The 23,244-nt window shown below is 37.4% G+C and overlaps 1 protein-coding gene across 5 annotated transcripts in view; it reads right to left on the reverse strand.

Moving 5' to 3' along the window:
- Positions 1-8,611: 8,611 nt before the first annotated feature.
- grin2bb (glutamate receptor, ionotropic, N-methyl D-aspartate 2B-b) overlaps positions 8,612-23,244 on the reverse strand; it is a 112,255-nt gene continuing 97,622 nt past the window's right edge. For 2 of the 5 annotated variants that reach the window (XM_083523000.1, XM_083523001.1), the window contains 5 exons: positions 21,757-21,917; positions 17,838-18,025; positions 13,293-13,531; positions 9,908-11,132; positions 8,612-9,082 (listed from right to left, as the gene is read on the reverse strand). In XM_083523000.1, the coding sequence (XP_083379126.1) occupies positions 8,667-9,082; positions 9,908-11,132; positions 13,293-13,531; positions 17,838-18,025; positions 21,757-21,917 (2,229 nt within the window). In that variant the 3' untranslated portion in view covers positions 8,612-8,666. Of the gene's footprint in view, positions 11,133-13,292; positions 13,532-17,837; positions 18,026-21,756; positions 21,918-23,244 lie in introns of all 5 variants that reach the window. The other 3 variants (XM_083522998.1, XM_083522999.1, XM_083523002.1) reach the window with 2 other exon arrangements.

Genomic DNA, 23,244 nt, shown 5'->3' on the forward strand with positions numbered 1-23,244 from the left:
TAAATATGATGACAGATAATGATAACAATTATACAATTTAAGTTTTTAACTATCTAAAATTAGATTAATTCTTAATTGTTAGCTAAACTTTTCCTGCCCTGTAATTTGTTGTAATAACATTTAGTATTTGACATTTTGCTTTAAAAAAGGTATACTAAAAAAATGTTTAAAAACACACACACACACACACACACACACACACACACACACGCACACACACACACACACACACACACACACACACACACACACACACACACACACAGTTTATATATATATATATATATATATATATATATATATATATATATATATATATATATATATATATATATATATATATATATACCTTCACTTTTTTTTTACACTTGTGTGATACACATGCTGTGCATACATAACATATAGTGTATGTATTTAAATAATATATTAATATTACAGAACGTATAAAAAGTTTGTTTAGAATAACAAATATTTAACTATGGATTTAATTTACTTTTTTAACATTAGAAACATTAATGAATACACTGAAAACGTTAATCCATATTGATGAAGTTCAAATGATTTTTGAAATATACTAAAATATATAAAAAGTTAAAATTCAGAACCTGTAAGGATCTTCATATTATGGAAGTTCTTCTCAGCAGCATAGATCAGAAAACTAAATATTAGGAAAACAGACTATATGGAGCCATATACGGAAAGGTTGCTACAGATAGCCTGCTCCACAAGCCATACTACCTTAGTAATGAGGCAAAGAAAGCATGACAAAGACCCAAAGCATACAGCCAAGACAACACAGGAGTGGATTTGGAACCGAGACACATACAGCCCAGACTTGGACCCCATAGAATATCAATGGAGAGACCTGAAGATGCCAGTCATTTTAATTAAATTATAATTATTTATTTAACACAATAATAAATACAAAAACAGAATTTATGTACTTTCCAAAAATCCCTTTATCCTTTGCATAGAAATAGTGTATGTATGTTATATTTAGGATTTCTAACTGTCGCACACCCATTCAGTGACGTAAAAATATCTGGCCTCTCATAATTGCATTTAAAATTAAGAATTAGGTGTCTTAAATCTTCTAAGCACTGTGTAAAAACTACAGTATAATGTCCACACGGTGGCAGACTTGTGCCACTTTTTCAGGTGAACAAGTGTTGGAAACAAGTGTTTCCAATCTGAGAATCTGGTTAAATCAAATAACGACCAACTAATTTAATATAAGCTTCACAGGTTAAGGATCAGACTGCATTCCAAATTAAAGGAAAAATGAGAGGAATTCTGCAATTAATTAAGTACCTTCGATCCGCAACTTAAAAAAAAAAAAAACCTGAGCAATATGTGATCATATGCAATTAATTACAAATTTGATTAATTAATCATACAAAAAAAAGTATGAAAATGTGAAAAGATAACACATGTAGAGGCATGTAGAAAGAAATGTGTGAAACATAACATCTGAAGAGAATCATGAGGTAATATAATTTGTGTTTCTTGTAAATATCAAAACACACCATAGGTAATACTGAGAGATACATTTGGAAATATCCTCATTAGAATGCTGCATGTGTGAAGCATTCAGATGTGCACCTGCTCCGAGTTATGATCGGGTTATGTGAATTTTTCATATTCGGATTACTGCATGTATGTGGGTGTGTGTCTAGGGTGTATGATGCATTCATGTAAAATTATTACAGACCAGCAGATCCCTACAGCCAGAATGACTTTCATTCTGTTTCTCATTTTACAGTATTTGCACATCTAAAGTAATGCATTGTGTATCATCAGTTAATACTTAAACAAGGTAATTGCATGAGCATCTGTCATGTGACATCCCATTATATTTGTTTTCCTCTTTTTCTTTATTGTAGGGTTCAGTGTATTGCTGTAGCACTGTAATGTACGTAGATGTGTTCAGGTGTGAGTATGATCGTGTGTAAGTGTCATGTACTATGTGTCCTCATTAAAACTTGAGCTCTAAAATGCTGTGCTCTGTCTCTACAGCAACACTCTTCCCTCTCTCCTCTCTTCCTCATCTCTGCAACCATGATCTTCAGTTTCTAACTCTGCTCTTATTAAGAGCTCCTACACTGTATGGTCCCTCCATCCTTCTTTCCATCAGTAGTCTTAAACTCCATAATCTCCTCTGTTCCTCTTCATCCTTTCACCATAATCTTTGGCCAAGACATCTCCTCTTTCTCTTTGCATCTCCATCCTTCTCATCATTCTCCTTCTCTGTCTTTTCTCTGATGAGTGTGGGTGTTGAGCTCATGCTGCACTTGCCATTTCTGCATTGTGCGTTGATTCATTGTAGCATCCAATCCACCAGGACGTGAACACACCAGATCTCTCTCTCTCCATGTCTCCCGCAGGTCTCTCTCTCAAAAGAGCCAGTTGCTAGGTAACAGTTAATTGTCAAGAAATAGTTACATGTGTTGCAGCGTATTCCAGGATTGGCTGTGTGTGTGTGTGTGTGTGTGTTTGTGTGTGTGTGTGTGTGTGTGTGTGTGTGTGTGTGTGTGTGTGAGGGAGAGAGCGAGTGAATAGCTTCATGCGACGATGAACCTGCTACTATATTTTTAAGCCCAAACGACAATGATAACTGTAGGCACCCCTGAATATTTTATAGACATTCATATCGGGTGTGATGGCTCGTTTCCTGTCTCTAGGCTTTGCATAATTTCAACCAAATGAAATGTTTAAACCTGATTTTTTTTTTTTAAATAATGTTTTCTCTCTTTTTTTTTTTCTTTTTACTACCAAGTCAACATTTGACATTGATGTCCTCCTATCTTTTGGTGGTGCTGCAACATTTCCATGGAAACCACAGCAGATGTCAATCATATTGCTTTTCCCTACATCCCGAACATACGATTCAGTATCGGATTTTCTCCAAATCTATGCTATAAGTTGCATACTAGTTAGTATAGGAATATGGTATAGGGTTTTGCTCACCCTATCTCCGCTTCGGTCTGTTTGCCACTTTAGACTGCATACTATTCAGAATAGTAGAATAACAGCACACTGAGATAATGGTAATCTGGAGCAACAGTGGGCACAGGCTCAGTGAAATTGGACAGTTGAGGATTGAAAAAACATTGCCTTATCTAATCTTCAATTGTCTAGTTTGTGCCCACTGCAGCCTCCGGTTCTGTTCTTGGCTGACAGAAGTGGCATTCAGTGTGGCCTCCTGCTGTTGTAGCCCATCCTCCACGTTTCAATGTCCTGTGCATTTTTCAATATACAGTAGATTTAATGTCAGTCTGGCCATTCATCAAAAAGGCTGATAAAACTGGCACTTCATTAATGTTTTTGGTTTTTCTCACCAGTCTGTGTAAACCCTAAAGACTACAGTGTCATAGGAGAAAACCTGTAAACTCTAACCCTAACTCTAACCCTAACCCGAAGCTTTTAAAATACATGAGTATTTCTGGAACAACAACCATGTTGGTTTTTTAACCTCATTACGATGTTTGATGTGAATAGTAATGAATAATTGTTTGAATAAAGTGAATAGAAGTGAATAAAGTGAATAGTGAGTATAGTGCACTGATTAGTGCAGCAGTAGGGTATTGGTTTTCTTCTCTTTATCATGCATTTGTTTTGGTTGATTATTATTTAGAATGGCAGTTGGTTTGGTGTTGGATTAGCACACATTAAATACCTCTTCCATGGACTGTATAATATGCCACTGTATGGTAGCATGCCACTGAATACTATTTAGTATAAAAGTACTGTATTTGTGTTCCACATTCTACCTTGCTTTTGGTTTTTATGATATCTAGAATTGCATACCATTAAGTATGGCAGTGTTGTTCTGCTTTTTTTCTCAAATGACCGCTCCTTTTGTATGTGTAATATGCTCCCTTAGGATTTATACTGTATGTATGGTAGAACAGAATAAATGTACCCAATTTTACTTCTCCGATGTTTATTACCCCACCATAAGTTGCATTTCAATTTACATAGACACTAAGCATAGTAACATTGCAACGTTATCCTCAATTTCTCCAAAGATTCTATTTTTTATAGCCATGATTTCCCGACTCTAACCCTGTGTTTACTAAACCATAATACGTTAAGTTGCATAATGCTTTGCATGGTATTGTTCTTTCCCTGCTTTACCTTTCCTATATTGAGTACACAAATTTATTTTGCATACTATTTAATATGGTGGTTAAGTATTAATTTTTAGAATCATGATTTATGATGAGTCCACTAGGGTACACAAAGCAAATGTTTAACTTGTTCAGTTCTCTTGCCCACTCCAGCTAATTTATGTTAAATATATAATCTGAAATCTTATTTAATTTGGTAAATTTATATTTATTATATACCTCATGTCGACTATGTAATATTCAGTATGTTAGGATGGTGTTGGCTTTTTGTGTTCCCAAAAGTTTTATATTGTATGATACCATAATATTTGCAATACTGTGCAACTAAATGAGACATATAGCAACTGTGCAGTGTATTCAACTATATACCAAGTTAACTGAATAAAATTACAGATTGGTAAAGAAAAGCACTCTTGAAAAACCATCTATCAATGCAGTGTTTAATGCACACAATAATGCAGTGTGCCCCAAACTGCATTCTAAAACCTAAAAGAAAATGTTGATGAATAGTATATATTACGGTCAGTTTAGGATATAACAGAAAAAAGGAAGAAGTTAAAAACAAGAAACAAAATGTGGGATTTCTCCCTTTTATTTACTGTCAACACTGTTTTATACAAAGAGACAGAAGAATATATCTTAGCACTTTTATTTCACACATACTGTGTCTGTATTCTCAATATCTTAAGTATTGTGAAATTTCCTGTTAAATTATTATTGTAATCTTAAACACAGGTAATCTCTCTCTATACAAAAAATGGATTAAGAGAAACCATTTGGTCATATTTACACAATCTGTACATTTGTAATTTGTTAGTAACATTTAAAGTAAGTGTCCAAAAAATAAACAAAGAAAAAAAGATAATTAGAAATATCACTTCATATGAAAGACAACAAAGGCGCATGTTTTATCCTTGCAATGTTGGGTCTACCCTTGGTCACATGATTTTTCTATAGCTTAGATGGTGGTTATAAAACCTTCCTAACAAAAGAGTATGCCAAATTACCCCATCTTAGTATCCGTATCTCCATATATTAAAAATTATGGAAAAGGGGACTTATTTATTTACAGCAGAACTTCAACGTATGTGCAATGTGTCTCACACATACCCACACACAGAGGTAATCAAGCATAAATTCAGGCACATGTATTCTACAAATACCTGTGACGTACAATAGCAGAGAAGGGATTTGAGGAGCAAATGGAAAACAGGAACTGATAAGCCTACGCTCAATAACAATGTTGCACTCTCTTTGTGCAACAGTCAACTCCCAAGAATCATATACATGAGTAAAAATGATAACAGAGTGCAAAAATGAAATGTAGGCTACTATCTTTCACTCTTTCATGTGTACACTCCTGCCATAGTCTCTTGTGATCTCCACCTACATGCAGTGAACAACTCTGCTATCACAGAGCCTCCAGTGAATTGGTGTGAGTCCAAACTATAGGCTACGTTACAGGAAGAACGGCAGCTGTTTCTTAGGAAGAGCAAAGGCGAACCCTGTTCCTTGCCAGCTCAATTTCGTGCAAAAATAAGGAATTTGAACAGCCAATTCATTGAATTCCTTAGGACTGCCATCCCCATAGCTTAGGAGTTAGCCTGTGTGACTTCCTTTCTGAGAAACGGTCTGTTTCACTCTCACCCACTTACACAGATTTTCTCTGTCCTGTTCTCCCATATCCATCCCACATAAAACATCAAGAGTGACAGAAGAAGTGGCCACACTGCATAATTTTACACCAAACCTGCAAAATATCTGTCATTTAAGGAACATACTTAATTGAAGTAATCAATCAGATAAAAAGACTGTATAAAAAAAAAATCACATTTTGCCAAGGGTCAAACATGCAATTTTTTTTGCAATGATAGGTTAAGATTTAATTTCCTTACAGTGAAAAAAATTAGCCCTATAAACACAAGAACGAAAATAAACTTGTTCTCAAGTTAAAACCCCACACAATAAATCAGATGACTGAAGACATGATAATGCTTTCTGTTTTACATCTATCAAGTTTTTTCATATCTATATTCCATAATGTCCATTCTCATTAGTGTATCCGCCCGTCATGCCAGACTGTACAGTCTGAATTCTGTGTGGCACTAACTGGTACAAATTAAGCAAAATAAACACACGTTTCTTTACATGAAAAAGAAAAACACAGAACGTGGTATTTGAATTATACATCATTTAAAAAGCTGGAATGCAAAATAGAAAGAAAGATGCATGCATGTATCTCACAATGTACTCACGGTTTCACAAACTCTCACACACTTAGCAAAAAAAATCAATAAGGTGTGGCGATAAAAGTGGTATTTTCTTAAAGTCCACAAAATAGATATTTACACAGCAATTACTGATATAAACATTGTGCTTGAATTGGAGATCTGTTTGGCTGAGTATGTTTATAAAATGTGAATAAAGAAAATGTATATTTCACACAAAAAAACAAATTTATATCGATCTTTATAGGTATATTTTAAAATAATTGGATGTCTGGGACTACCAACAATGTAACGTTCATTGGTGGAAGTAAAAAATAAATATGGCACAGGTTAGTGATTATACAAATAAATGATCCCCATTGTAATTTTTCCTTGTAACAGAAAACAAAATAACCCAATTGTTGGTTGTACAAGTGTCATTGGACTAATATATATAAATGATTGATTATATAGCGTTTAATTTGATTACTATATTTTACTGCAACATATTTATTTGAAAAATAAAAAATAAAAACAAACACACACACACACACACATATATATATATATATATATATATATATATATATATATATATATATATATATATATATATATATATATATATATAAAACAGCATTTATTTAATTGTAATATAAACAAAAAAATCTTTTTTGCCTCCCAGAGCTGGACAGGGTGTCAGGACTTGTACATTCTCTATGATATTTTATGCATTTTTTTGGCCAATTTGAATTGTTGAGAAAAATTACATTTCATATCTAATTTAGTCAAACATCTTTCTAAAGTTATATCTCTGCTGTATCCTCGCTGTACACTGTGGAAAAACAAGAAATATTTACACTTAAAAAATACAAGCAGATGCCAAGGAAAAGCTCTTTCATAATATCCTGTAACACCCATATCATTCTTGGCTAATGGTGCACAAAAAAGAAAGAGAAAAAAGGTAAACCAAAGACAGAAAATTAATTAATTAATTGAAGTTATTTAAAGTTAATTGAAGGCCAATATTTGATTTTAACACCCTGCAGCTCAATTAAAATACTGAAGACATGTATTTCTCCTGTCTGATTCTTACATCTAATAAATGCGTTGAATACAACATTTGATCAGGTTTCATGAAGAGCTGTGCAAATTCAGTTCAAAACAATTTTGGAAAACAGTAATTCTAAATTTACATCTGTGCAGCACAATCATCCAATTTATGATTGTGTTATGTCTCTGCACGTAATTGGACATTACACTTCCTTATCAGTTGCATTTATCACAAGTAATGATCCGAAATCATGAATACTCATCCAGTGACCAATCTGTGTGCAGTGACCAGAAAGCTGTCATAGCAACATGACCTGTATAATTAGAATTCTGGGACTTCTGCTAAGGCACGTAATGTGCTGTATACTAAACCAACGTTCTACTGACAATAATTGCAAAATTATAAAAAAAAATGTAAAGCCATAAAAAGAGATCATAATAATTGTCCTTTAGCACAATATCTTAAGTACAATTGAAGTACCTTGCAAATCATGCCTTTTACGTATAATATTAGAGCACTCAATAAATGAAATAAATATGAATAATTAATAGTAAATAAAGCTGAAAGTAAAACAAGTTTGTCCACATTTTTCCCAGCTTGGCATTGTCCCTGGCGATCCTGGAGTTCCAGATCAGGGCAAAACGGCATGATGATGTAAGACAGTGCAAGCTCAGTCAACAAATAGGATCAAATGACAACCCATGATGAAATAAGTATTCTATGCAAAGTAGTATGCTAACAAAGAATAGTAAACAGAGTACAAAGATATTACCGCATATAACATACAGAAATCAATCCCGAAATTAACATAATCATATCCAATATTATTATTGTTAACATGATTAATACAATTATTGTAAGGTTTACCCTGTTGTTTCTAGATTATAATTGATTTCTCTTTTCATGACACAGGTCTGTGTACTGGATTGGACATTGTGTTTTGGTATGAGAAGCAGAAAAACAGAAGGGATAATAAAAAGAGGAGAGGATAAAATAGAGGGAGATACTGAGTTTGTCACTATCTGGTCTGAGCTTTTGTCTTGTGAACAGGTCCTTTCTCTCTATTTACAGGGCTCCAACAGTGCATTGTCCACCTGAATCAAGATTAGATAAGTTCATCTTGCTTGCTTTCTTGGTTTTGAATTTGAAATTAGTAGACAAAGTAGACATGATCAGTTGGTCATTACCTTAATCTGGTGCCTCTTGCTTTTGATTTTCCATTTCTTTCTTTCTATTTTCTCTCTTTCTGCCTCTGTCTCTTACTCAACATAATCATCAGACATCAGATTCAATGCTGGAGAGCTTCTCGTATACATGTCCATTACTTGAGCCATTGAAAGGTCTCTGTCCTTGCCCCATTCCTAACCCTTCCCTTGCTGACAGCAGCTTGTTGTTGCCTGGTGCCCCTCCATGGTGGTTGCTTAGTGGCCCACCCAGGCACAGCTCCTTGGGAAAACGAGGTCCCACGTTGGATAAAACGCCAGCAGAGGCAGAGGCTGGCAAATAAGAAGTCACCCCCATGGAGCCACGGAAGTCTGCCCGGTTGTTGTTGTTGAGGAGCTGTTGCTGCTGTTGCGTCTGTTGCTGCTGCGGCTGTGCCTGCTGCTTTTTGATGTAGTACGATTTGGCGCCATGTAATAGGCACTGGTCATCGCCGAAGGTTGGGATGAATGGGTTCTGGTTCACCTTATCTGGGTAGAGAGATTTAGACAAGGAGTAAGTCCCAACCCCTCGGGTACCTCCCATACCTCCTCCCATCATGCCTCTATCCCTGTCCCTCATGTCTCTTTCGCCTACTGAGCGACGGTGCAACCCACCCTCACCCCCACGGAACAAGTTAAACGAGGATCCACCTCCCTTCCCTTGGTCCCCGGCACTAAAAAATGTAGTATCCCTCTCCCCTCCCATATACCTCTCAAACATCTGGGCATATGGGCTGGCACCTTCCGTGTAGCGATCTTTTTCTTTCAGACTCACACTACGGGGTTGAGGAAGCATAGATGCTCCTCCAAACCCTCCAGAGCTTCCCATCCTATTCGCCCCTTCTTTCTGCAGGTCTACGAATGTGTCATAGGAATGCTGTCTACGCAACACCCTGCCCCCTGGGCCAAACTTGCGCCTCTGCACCTGGGTTTGGGCCCCTCCACCTCCTCCACCTCCCTTTCCACCTTCCAGTGGAAACTTGCCCCCTATCTGATCCAGGAGGAGGTGGTTGTCCTCACTGATGTCATACAAGTTGCCTGGCTTCTTGCATGAATCACATCGCTTGCAAGTGGCTGAGCTTGGCCGGCTGGAAGCTTGTCCACTACCCCCACCTCCTCCACTTGATCCCCCTACACCTCCTCCACCCACATGCATGCAAATGGGCTTGTTGCCTCCACTATGGCAGTTACGGCATTCCCAATCCCCTCCGGCCAAACCTCCCACCCCTCCAATGTTCTTTTCCCAGCATGCATGGCCCTGCTGCCCAGGAGATCCTCCCACTCCACCCTTACATTCTGTCTTCTTGGATTTACCTTTCAAGAAATCGTCCACAGGAACCAAACTAGTGCACGCTCCCCCGCCACCACCACTGCTGACTATGCCGCCACATCCGCCCCCACCCAGACCCCCTCCGCCACCCATTCCGGGGGCATCACTCAAATCCAAGTGCTCCCATTGAGATGCCCCTTCTTTGGATCGAAACTGGTCAATGTAGAAGTCCCTCATGTTATCTTTGTCACGGAACACATATGAGGAGTTGCCTCCTCTCAGGCTCTTGCGTTCCACAGGTGGGGTTGCTGAACGGTGCCCTTGTGTAACAGGATGATGGTGGTGGTGGTGGTGGATTGTATGGTGGGTGCGCCTCCGAAAGCCCAGCTCAATTTCATCCTGCTCCCGACGTGATTTGGCAGATGCTGGCCTTTTTTTCAGGCTGTCTCTGTACTGCTTGCGTCGCTTAGCATTGCCTTCAAGATTTCCATAGGTCACTGTGTGAGTGGAAATATCTGAAACATCAGAACGGATATTTCCGTCGTCCCCTCCCGAGCCTGCCCCTCCTCCCCCACAGTACCTGTCATGTCCCGCAATAAACCCTGAACTGGACGCCCCACCCTTGAAGGAAAACTTCCCATATAGGTCAGGCAGGCCAGACTTGAAGCTCGACTGGGTGGGATGGCCTGCAATCAGGTCAAACTTTTCCCTGTTCCTGTGGGTCAGCGATTGGCGGGGCTGGGTAGTGAAAATAGGTGCTACCCCTCCCCCTAAACTGTCACAATCATACATCCCTCCCTCCAATGAGCTGGCACTGCCTAAGCTACGAGGTCGGTTAGGCAAGGGACCCGACATACCCAGAGCCAGTCCGGATCCCGTGCCCCCATGGTGGTGCAGGTAATGATCCTGGTACAGGTTACTGTCCTTCAGGTGCATGTTTCCAAAAGTCCTCTCCACATCACTCACATAGTCGCTGAACATATTATCTTCTGGCAGATATGGAGGTGGGGGCTTGCAGTCACTGTGGCCTGCCAGACTGCGTCGATGCTCACTAATGTCATAGACAGCTGATTCACGGTGGCCATAGTCCAGGGCACTGAGGGGGGAGCCATTGACCCCAGGCACAGAGGTCATGTTTTTGGCGGTGCGCAGCAAGCGAAGGATGTTAGAGTGGGTGTTGTTCATGTTCATGTTCATAGTGGCAGACGGAGAGTTGAGGCCCGATTTGTTCTCCTCGATCTGAACACCATGGATGCAGCTATAGATGCCCTGAAGAAAATAGAGAAACGTAAGAATAAATGACAGGGGGTAGAGGTAAAAAATATATAAAATTCGCTGCATTTATGGTTAATTGTAAAATACAGAATCAAATATTTATACAGAATAATACAGCATCAGTATATAATTTGTCCTTGCACAATTAAAACAACATATTGAACAAAATAACATTGGCCTCATAACATTAAAGGATGAAATTGTGAATCATAGGTTCATTAAAGGTCTATACAACAGACTTTAAAACGTCAAATGAGAGCGGGGCTATTGTTAAATTCAGGGTGAAAGACAAAGTTTGTGGTAAAGGTGTGACTGATGGTGTTTTTGCAACAATTTAGGCTTTTATTGACAATCAATAGTACCAATCAATTTAAAACATTTTAAAATTCAACTGACATCTTTGCATATTATTAGCATGTTCTCCTTAGTATTAGTCATGTCAAGATAACTAATTATTATTATGTGAAACATTATCTGAACCTTTTTTAACTTAATCATGTGTCAATGTATTGCTTAAAAATGCCCATATCCAAATAAAAAAATGCACTGTCAAATGAAAGAATAAGAATTTATATTTTGTACATGCTGTATATCAATTCTATCTATTTGCTATCATAATGTAAACCTTTTAAACTTTTATTATGTAAATACTGTATATATACAAGACTCCCACACTTTGTCACAGTGAGAGATATTATCATCAACAGTTTCTTGTCTGCCCTTTGGTCACTTTTTCTGTATCACCATATTTATCCATTGTTTTTATGCACTTCCTTTGTGCCAGTCATATATCCACTATACCCTATTGCTTTTGGTAACTCTTGCCAGCTTGGCTTCACTTCGAGAGGTGTCTATCTTTTATTTCATCACCTGTTAATCCCCCTTCCCACACATACATAGTTCTCTTTACTTTTGCGTTTCTTATCCTAAAGCTACTCTCTTACAGTGTCTCCCAACCATGTTCTTCTTCCTTTATACTTTAATATTTTGATTATACGCTTCTCAAGACATACTTCAGTGTTTGTAATAAAGAAGCTGACTTTACAATGATATAATCCTTATATTTATAAAGACTGCTGGTCAAAGTTATGGGGACATCTGTTCTTTTAAAAAAACAAAAACAATTTTTAACTGTATTTATTTTACACTAACTGTGTTTTTCAGAGATTTTCTCAGAATTTTAATTTTTTTGTCTTATTGATCAACCTTTTTTTTTTTTTTAGTCTTATTAATCAACCTTTTTTTTTAATTAAAGAGAAGATCATTTAGGTTAAAGTTGGTTGAATGAGATGGCCATTCAGACAGTACACATCCCTTTACACATATCTCTTGCACACCTTTGGGTTGTTTTTAGGATTAGCAAAAAAAAAAAAAAAGAACACCCAGAAAGTTAAGGAAAATGCAAGTCCCCAGACTTATAAGGAAAGGTATTTAATAAAAATTACACAACTTAGTTAAAGGGACAACTTAATTGAATTAACTTGGTTTTAAATGACATAAATATGATGAAATCAATTACAACCAATAAATGCTTGCTTAGCTTAGTGTTGATTGGGAAGCACTTTTACTCATATGGTTCTTCAGAGTTAATTCCTTTTGCTGAAATTATTTGTTGTTTAAAATGACAGTTAAGCTTTACACATGTGGGTACACACTCTGGGGAAGCCAGAAACAGAGGATTTGAGAGTCATTCTCAAATAGATACCATTTAGAAATGCATAGCCAATCTAATATGTTCTCTATATATTACTATACACTATTAGAAATCAAGGTTCTTTGAATAACGGTAGGTCCCTCTTGTATGGTTCTTCAGATGATACCCTAATTGTTGCTAATTAATCCATCTAGGGATCCATCCAATGTAGCTAAGATTTAATTTAAAACTATATAGCATAGGGTTTTTATTTTTGAGATCTCTTCCAACTAGTTCCTTTTAGATGCAAATTTTGGTTACCCATTCATCCAGACAGCTTTTTATTTTAGGGAAGCGAATAAGGTATTAAACATGATTTCATAATTTACAACATAGTTATGGTTAAATAATTTTCAGTCTTGTTTTTTAGACTGCTACATCAGGGGCTTCCAAAAACAACTGTATTACAACAGTGCCCATTATTTAACTTGTAACCGGAAAAAGCAGACGGATTCATTCACCCTGCTAATGGAGAAGGTGACACCAGGCTTGCCCGAACACACGCCCATGAAGCAAAAGCGTAGCTGCCAGTAGAACAGGTGCTCAGCTATGAAGGTGATGAGTGACAGTGCCATAGCTGCCCCCAACATGTAGAAGACGCCGGCCATGTTGTCAACGTCCAGCTGGCTGCTCATCACCTCGTTCTTCTCGTTGTGGCAAATCCCAGTCAACCACAGTGCCTCCAGCTCCTCCATCTCACCTGTGGAGTGAAGAAGAAAGAGAAAGAGAGAGGAAGAGAAAGAGGGATAGAGAGAAAATGTGTGCACAGAAGAAAAAAGGAATGGAAGGGGTGAAAGCAACAGAAAGATGAGGTAAGTATTGATTTTTTTTTATGTATGAAAGTTTTGTATTAAAAGAGTGAATTAGGATTTTGAAGAGGGTCAAAAGAGGAATGTTATGGATAGAAGTAAATAACAGGACAATGGTGGTCGGTCAGGAGAGTTATTTTGAGTAAAGGACACAGAGAGGTTGGAGAGGAGTGGACAGAGAGAAATAGAGATGAGTAAGTGTTTGATGTCTTTGCCTTAAGTTAAAGTGCCTGTACTGTAGTTGAAAAAGTCTAGTAATCCAAGTTGAAGTGTATGTGCACAGACACATTGTATAGTACATGTGCCTAAACAGGACATGGAAGTGTTGAAATGCTTTTAAGAGTTTATTCAATTTGTGCATTAATGTTTTTTTCTATTGTGATTATGGATAATGCACTCATGTTGTTCTTTTAAACGGTTTTGTGCAAATGCATCTTTGTATTTAGAACTTGATTTGTTTTGAAGCTGTCTGATGCAGAGTGTGGTAAACAAATTAAGGCCTCTGAGACACACAACATTTGTCATCTTGCATTACTCCGGATGTTTTCCCATCGGAGTGCTTCCTTATTAATGATTGATTATAAGTGTCACTTGTGATTTAGGTTTTGGTGCTAAGGGTGACCTTAAAGTCTTTGCAGTCATCAAAGCAGGCACAAGATCATGGCCCCATAACAAGATCTGTGCCATAAGATGATATCAATAAATTGTCACAATAGCCTTTTTTGAGAAAACAAAAGCTTTTTTAAAAAAGAAATGTAGATTGGAGTGAAGAGTACTGGCTCTTTCAAAGTGTTCTCAAATTTAATAAACACTATGTACACATACATTATGTGTTCTAAGCAGATACAAATGAAAATATCTGTTTAATTTTAAATTCTTGTTAAAATTAAATAAATAAATTAAATTTAAGGTTAAAAACATATAAGGATATATGAAACACCAAACAGGTACAGGTATCAGGTATACAATATCATCAACATGTCCAGTATAATGTCAATATATACTTCATACATCACATCCACCCCTAGCTAGAGTTCATATATTGGCTCTTGTTCTTACAGAGACAAGCAGTGTTTTTCAATCCACATGCACACTGAAAAACAGAACCCGGTAAAACCAGAACTATGTAAGTTTTTATAATGGTAAAAGCTACTGAATCACCAATTCATCGTATTGGGTTACAAGAAACATGACAAAAATGGAAAAGGAAGAAACAGAGGGTTTTCTGAGTCACTCTAAAAGATATTTCATTTAAAAATGTCTCTTGCGTAGGCTATCAAAATATATACTGAATATTATACTATATTCTATTTAAAAAATAGTTTCTTAGAATATAGGTACTAAGTATTTCTTGTATAGTTCTTCAAATGATACCATCATTGCTGTTGCTAACTCGTCCATCTTGGAAAACCTTTAAAGAATAAAAGTAAAACCATAAAGCAGAGGGTTTCCATGTAATAGAGCGCTTCCAACTGATTTCTTTTACTGTACATACATTAAATAGTTTGCCAAAACAGGACCTGGCAAAAACAGACCTTGGGTAAAAGCTGCTGGATCATCATTTCATGCATGTCAAATAACATATAAAATTACCTGAATATTGACATTGTGGATATGTCTGACCGAATTTTTGTTTTTAGACCCAAAACAAAAAGTGTCCCCAATACCAACATTATTTCCTAAATGTATGATTTCAGTACTTTGTCCAGAGGTGTATGGCAATCTGCCACTGTTGGGCCCCTGAACAAGCCCCTTAACCATCTTTGCTCAGGGATGTTACAGTATATCTTGGGTGAACTTGTTCTTTGTCAATAATTTCTCAGCAAGATTGCATATGCAAAAAAAAAAGAACATTAATATAATGGATATGAGACACATAAAGGTTTCAACTTAAAAGAAAAAATAAACCTACACAATTGATGGAAGGGTGGAAGCCAGGAAAGAGTCTGATCTTTGATATCATGCCCAAAGAAAAACAGTCCACAACGATGCTTGCAAAAGACATTCTGACATTCACAGACAGCTATTATTTTTTACAGTGGCCTACTCAAAGAGAGTAGGAGAAAAGATCTGATAGGAGTCATAGGCTGTAGGACCTGAGATTTCTTTCCGTCAGGGTATTGGTCTTGTCTGAGTAAAGAAGAAGCATGCTCCCATTAGTGGCCTGTTCCCTTTAGACAGAAATGAGTGTGTAGGAAAGCCAGAGAAAGCTGAGTAGAATTAGAAAGAAAGCACAAACATGCTTCCTGTGCACTTCTGCAAGTACATCACACACATGTGATACCATCCCAAATTCACTTATAAAAACCCAGCCAATATACACCTATGACCTCAATCCTGGAACTTATCCTAATATTAGATAATGTCTAGTGGCTACAGAATAACATTGAACACACCCGAATACACTTACAGCAGACCTGACCCCAGAAGGGCAGCTGCTGCACTGCTAAGCCAACACATGTTATTAGTTGTGCATGGCTATATGGATGCATGAGTAAGCAATCACTCAAAGGTAGTCCAGGATCTAGGCCATGAATAATGTAACCTGAATACTTTGTTTGGTTCATTTCAACACAATTGTCAGTACATGCACGGTGCCTGATTTGGAAATCTGTTCTCAAAATTGTTTATGCTCACAATGAGACACAAGCACAGTCTTCACGTAGATTCGAATTTGTTCAGAATGAGAATGTCATCAGCAAAGGCTCATTAAATAAATATAACAGGAAGCAGTAGAAATGGCAAGATATTGGTAAGGTAAATTAAAAAGCTCACTCAAAAAATACTCAGCACCTTTTTAGTTTGATACTCATATACCTTTTGTTGTATTTTTTAATACTTCTGAGCTCTTTTAGAGTTTAACACAAGGTTATCGTTCTCCGTTCTTCTTATCTCTGATAGTTATGAAATTTGAAACAAAAGCTTTGTAGATACAGCATGATTCACATACAAAATTCCAAACAGAAATATGTAAAATGTAGCAGGGAGGACTCTGGAAAGAGATGTGACTACTATGGCTTTCCCAGAAAATTGCTGATAGCCATAGTATAGGTAAAAACACAGGCAAACAGGGTGGATGCATGCAGTTCCATAACATAAAAATGACAAGTCAGGTTCAAGACCTGAGATTTTTTTTAATACACAGTGGAAAACTGAAGTGAGAATTAAAAAAAATCATATCTTAAAATTACTGGGAAACATGACTGAGAAGATAAAAGGAAAAGCTTATATAAGGACATAATGAAGGCCAGGTGGCACGGGAATTAACAAATTAGACATATGACCAAATCAAAAAACTAATAAAAAGAGGGTCAAAAATGAGTGTAAGTAACATGGACATTGTCAGTTTCAAGTAATATTTCGAGGGTAAAATATAAATGTTAATGAGGACAAAGTGAAAACGACATGTTAGTTTTTTTTAATGCCTGAAATATCAGCTATGCTTATATTAATGGGTTTGCTGGTAACATTTCTGCTGCACTGTTATTAGTGTGTGTGTGTGTGTGTGTGTGTGTGTGTGTGTGTGTGTGTGTGTGTGTGTGTGTGTGTGTACATAATTAAAAACCAGTGAAAAAGTGCTTAAGTTGCTACAGTGATTTCTTTTTATATATATATTTTTACATTAAATATTAAATCAGTTGTTTACTAGGACTAAACAACTGAATTTTGAATAGCTGGTGTGTTTTCACACAACATACTTCAGTCAGAAAATCTATTTGTGAAGATGAAAAGATTACAATGTTGGTCTTGGGTCTTTTCAGGAAGAACTGGAAATTGGCTTGATGGTTAGAGAGCTGGTCCACCTTAGATCTTTTTAGTATACAAAGAGAAACATTAATTATCTTAATTCCTAGACCTTTTAACTTAATATTTCAGTGTGAATATGATACCCGCCTTCAGAAGAACATTCTGCAGAAAATACTCTATTCTCTAATCTCTATACTACCTCTAAAGAATTTTAAATCGATATAAGAAAACTCTGGGATGAATCGTCTACATTTTCTTATATTTCTGCTTACAGTGAAGCAAAATAGTCTCCAAAAGAATCAACAAAAGCTAGAGTTATTGTTGTCTGATTATCACTAAATCTATTAGTATTCATACATCATAAATGGGTATGATGTGGTTCAGTAGCCAGGATTCACAACATGGTATATAGTGAGAAATAAATTATGAATATGAACTAGTAGTTCTCACCATCTCCAAACAGCTGCAGAATAGCAAGGTCTACAGGTCTTTTCCAGCCAGAATCTTTCTGGATGGCGATGCCGTAGCCTGTGGTAGCGAAGATATAACCACTACCGATTGTCACAAGCTTGCAGCCCTCATCTCTGCCCGCCATGTAGTTTAGCACTGCGGCGTCATAGATAAATGCATCCAATTTTCTGTCAAGACAAAAAAGAAGGAATGATCATCAATTTGGGCATCGATTGAAGCTAATGACTGCCAGCTTTATTTGGCAGCAGAAAATAAATTAAACTCCAGAAGTCAGGGAATTCTACAGTGGGTTTTTAAGCCTGTGACTAATCCGTGTGTACTTATTGCTTTTTTTTTTACTGGTCAGGTTAGCGAATAGTAAGCTAAAAAATCCATGTACTGCGTTACTAATCAAAAGACTTCTTGCTGAGGCTGTGACTGGCCCTGTAGCAGTTGTGTGGGTTCTGAGCATGATGAGACATGTCCAAGCCACTGCAAGATACCTGACATCAGAAAGTGCAGTTTTGAATCAGCCATCATTTATTTGTTCAATTTATCTGGTAGCCATTTAAAAAAGCCTGACATTAATACTATGAATAGTCCAATGCTTTCAGTAACTATGAATTTTTTTATTGTTATATTTCATAAGTCATAGGTCTAACATTGGTTTAAATACATTTATATGTGTTAAATTTTCTGATTGGCCGGAAAATATGGAATCATTTTCTAATAGAGCAGCTGCAAAGCCAATGACACAGAAAATGTCTTAACTAATAGGCTAATGATTGGTTACTGTTGATATGGTGAAGCATTAAGGGAGGACACATTTATTTAGCATTTTTGGAAAGAGTCTCTTGTGCCAGTACTTTATAACAATCAAAAATAAAGCAGCAACTTTAGATTTTCCAATACAATAAAAGTTTCATGTTGTGTTGTGCTTGCAGTTAGAAGAAACTAATCAACTTGGGTTAACAGTAATTATTTTCTAATAACCGTATATTTCCTATGTTTTGTTAATTGTATAAAAAACATTTTTGTAAAAAAAAAAAAAACTAAAAAAAAACTTTATTAAAATTATGTTAGTATTGGTTTTAATTTGACGTATAAGAGTGGAGGAAGGTGTACACAGGTGGACTATGTTCTATGTAGGAGATGGAACCTGAAAGAGAATGGAGACTGTAAGGTGTTGGCAGGGAACAGTGTAGCTAGACAACATCAGACGGTGGCCTGTAGGATGGCGTTGGAGTTGAAGAAGATGAGGAGAAAAGTGAGGACAAAAAAAATAAGGTGGTACAAAAACTAAAGGAAGAAGACTGTAGTGTGAGATTCAGGGAAGAGGTCAGACAGGGGCTCGGTGTTGGTGAAGAGGTGCTGGATGATTGGGCAACTACTGCAGAAGTGATAAGGGAGAGAGCTAGAAAGGTATTTGGCATGACATCTGGAAATAGAAAGGAAGACAAAGAGACATAGTGGTGGAACAAGAAAGTGCCGGAGAGCAAAAGTAGCAAGAGGTTGGCGAAACAGAATTGAGATCGAAGGAGAGACAAGAAAAATAGGCAAGAGTACAAGGAGATGCGGCAGCAGGTGAAGAGGGATGTGGCGAAAGCCAAGGCATGTGAGGAGCTGTATGAGAAGTTGGACACTAAGGAAGGAGACAATTATTTGTACCAATTGACCAGGCAGAGGGATCGAGCTGGGAAGGATGTGCTGCAGGTTAGAGCAATAAAGGATGTAGATGGAAATGTGTTGACTAGTGAGAAGAGTGTTTTGAGAAAATGGAGGGAGTATTTTGAGCTGCTGATAAATAAGGAAAATAAGAGAGAGAGAAGGTTGGATGATGTGGAGATGGTGCAGCAGGAAGTGGATAGAATTAGTAAGGAGGAAGTGAGAGCAGAGATTAAAAGGATAAAGAGTGGAAAGTCAGTTGGACCAGATGACATACCAGTAGTACCATGGAGATGTTTAGGGGAGATGGCATTGGAGTTTTTAACCAGGTTGTTCAACAAGATTTGGGAAGGTGAGAGGATGCCTGAGGAATAAGGGAGATGTGCAGACTTGCATTAACTACAGGGTAAAAAAAGTTGAACAGTCACACCATGAAATTATGGGAAAGAGTAGTGGAAGCCAGGCTGAGGGAAGTAGTGACCATCTGTGAACAACAGTATAGTTTCATGCTGAAGAAGAGCACTATGGATGCAATATTAGCTTTGAGAATGTTGATGGAGAAGTATCGAGAAGGTCAGAAAGAGTTGCATTGTGTTTTTGTGGATCTAGTGAAAGCATATGACACGGTGTGAAGAGAGGAGTTGTAGTATTGTATGAGGAAGTAAGGTGTAGCAGAGAAGTATGTGAGGGTGGTGCAGGACATGTATGAGGGCAGTGTGACAGGGGTGAAGTGTGCAGTAGGAACGACAGACTGGTTCAAGGTGGAGGTGGGACTGCATCAAGGAACGCTTCTGAGCCCTTTTCTGTTTGCACTGGTGATGGACAGATTGACGGACGACTTCAGACAGGAGTCTCAATGGACTATGATGTTTGCGGATGATATTGTGATTTGTGGTGAGAGTAGAAAGCAGGTTGGGAAGAGCCTGAAAAGGTGGAGGTATGCACTGGAGAGAAGGGGAATGAAAGTCAGTAGGAATAAAACAGACTACATGTGTGTGAATGAGAGGGAGGGCAGTGGAGTGGTGCGGTTGCAGGGAGAAGGTGGAGAAGGTGGAGGATTTCGGGTACCTGGGGTCAACAGTGCAAATTAATAGAGTGTGTGTTAGAGAAGTGAAGAAAAGATGGCAGGCAGGATGGAGTGGGTGGAGAAGAGTGGCAGGAGTGATTTGTTATAGAAGAATATCTGCAAGAGTGAAAGGGAAAGTTTATAGGACTGTGGTGAGACCTGTAATGTTGTATAGTTTAGAGACAGTGACATTGACTAAAAGACAGGAGGTGGAGCTGGAGGTGGCAGAGCTGAAGATGCTGAGATTTTCATTGGGAGTGACGACGATGGACAGGATTAGAAACTAGTTTATTAAAGGAATAGCGCATTTATGACGTTTTGGAGACAAGGTGAGGGAGGCGAGATTGAGACGGTTTGGACATGTGCAGAGGAGGGACATGGGGTGTAAAGGAAGAAGAATGGTGAGAATGGAGCCACCAGGATAGAGGACAAGAGACCAAGGTGGAGGTTTATGGATGTGGTGAGGAAAAAAACATGCAGGTAGTTGGTTTGAAAGGGGCAGATGTAGAGGACAGAGTAGTATGATCTGCTGTGGTGACCCCTAATGGAAGCAGCTGAAAGAAGAAGAAGAAGAAGAAGAAGAGGAAGAGGAAGAGGAAGAAGAAGAAGATTGCTTTTCATTCCTTTTGTAACAACCAAATGAAAGTCTCAGTGCACAATTTCTTTGATCATTATGTTCATTTTAATACATCCTATTTTTTCCACTACTTTAATCTTCCTGTTTATTGTTTGAGACAAACTATACAATCATTATTGGAATTTTCTGGTGTGCTGCAACTGCAAACATTCCTCATAAGTCATGTTGTATAACGTTAGATGTTGTACAGCACGCTAGACATAGATGTTGCAATAATTTTGACAAGGCTTGTGTCCTATTTGAATAGTAGTAGGAAAAATTTAGAACCATTTCTACCTTTTTCATATAATAGTATAGTGTGTAAATGTGAATCTTACACCTATCATAAGTGGAATCTGGTAGATAAATTGTACAAACATTACGTGTGTGGTTTAGTCATTCCTAAACAAACTGCCGCAGGCTTCTCCATGTTGTTTCTATTAGAAGCTACGTGTCCACTGAGCACCCACTCACACACATTCATATCCTATCTGTCTCCCTCTCTCGTCTCTCGTCTCTCTTTGTCCCCAACACACTTGTGCTGCTTTTTTTAACCTCTTTCTCTCTTTTACCCTGTTTTTAAACTGTGCAGAGCCTCGTCTACATTTTTCTGGTGGAAGCTGGTCATGTAGCTGTGCATCTCTTTGTAGTTGTTCCTAATGTTTCTTTCCGTGCTGCCATTAGGAACCGTGCCAAAACGGAACGGTGGAGAAAAGTCATTCGGCCGTTGGAACTGTTGAAAAAAAAAAAGAGAGAGAGAGAGAGAGAGAGAGAGAGAGAGAGAGAGAGAGAGAGAGAGAGAGAGAGAGAGAGAGAGAGAGGGTTAGGGTTAGGGTTAGAAAGGTCAGTGTGAACATGGTGGTTAAACCTGCATTCATCCAGAAACACTACTGTACACAGTGTAATATCTTTTCAACAGTTGGGTGCAAAATAATTTAAAACCTCCCCCGTAGCTGATTTACATACATGCAGCATCTTCAAATCACATGTTTTATGTTTTATCAAATACATTCTCAGTTAAAAAAGTATCAAAATGTTAGTAAAATACAGCACAAACTAAAAATGTAAAATAAAATAAAATAAAATACTTTTTTTTATATAAATAAATGATTAACTGACTACCAAAGATTCTTTGTCAGTTGTCAGTTCTGTTTTCTGTTTTAGCAACTGCAACCTAGTTCCCATTAGCCCAATAATTTCTCATTTATGTAAAGGCCAAGTGCAAAGCTACAAGAACATACTACACGTATAATGTATGCAGTAACAGCAATTAGCACAAGGAACTACTGGTGTATGTCGAACACATTGAGCAAGTCTAGACACGTTAACTGAATCTGCCATGAAAAACATAAACATGTTATGCATATTTACTAAACCGACCAAACAAAGTCAAAACAACATTTAGGGATGTTAATTCAAATGGCTTGAAAGTTTGACACAAGAACCATTAGGTTTGTTCAAGAAAAACCCTTACTGAGAATCATTAAATTTTTATCACATTTCGTTCAAAAGATTTTGTTATGGTAGGGGTGAAATCAGAATTAGTGACTTTTGCATACTTTTATGAAGCAATAGATGTTACTCAGACACCTCTATGAGTACTGCATACTGCTTAAAACTCCACAACTACACTGCTTTACATGTATAGGACAGGAAGAGATGTATGATGTTATTACCTTAGCTAAATCAACAACATGTCTGTTAGATCCCATTCCAACTAAACTACTGAAAAAAGTATTACTGGTGAGCCTTTTCTGAATATTATTAACTCCTCACTATCTTTAGGTCACGTCCCTAAACCCCTCAAGTTAGCAGTTATTAAGCCCCTTATTAAGAAACCTAATTTGGATCCAAACACACTATCAAATTTCAGACCCATTTCAAATCTCCCATTTATGTCTAAGATTTTAGAAAAGATTGTCTCTGCCCAGTTATGTTCCTACTTACAAGAAAACAAATTATTTGAAGAGTTTCAGTCAGGTTTTAGGCCCCATCATAGCACAGAATCTGCTCTAGTTAAAATCACTAATGACCTGTTTTTAGCTTCAGAACAAGGCTAC

Source organism: Silurus aristotelis, assembly GCF_946808225.1.
Source record: "Silurus aristotelis genome assembly, chromosome: 20".
Taxonomy (NCBI): domain Eukaryota; kingdom Metazoa; phylum Chordata; class Actinopteri; order Siluriformes; family Siluridae; genus Silurus; species Silurus aristotelis.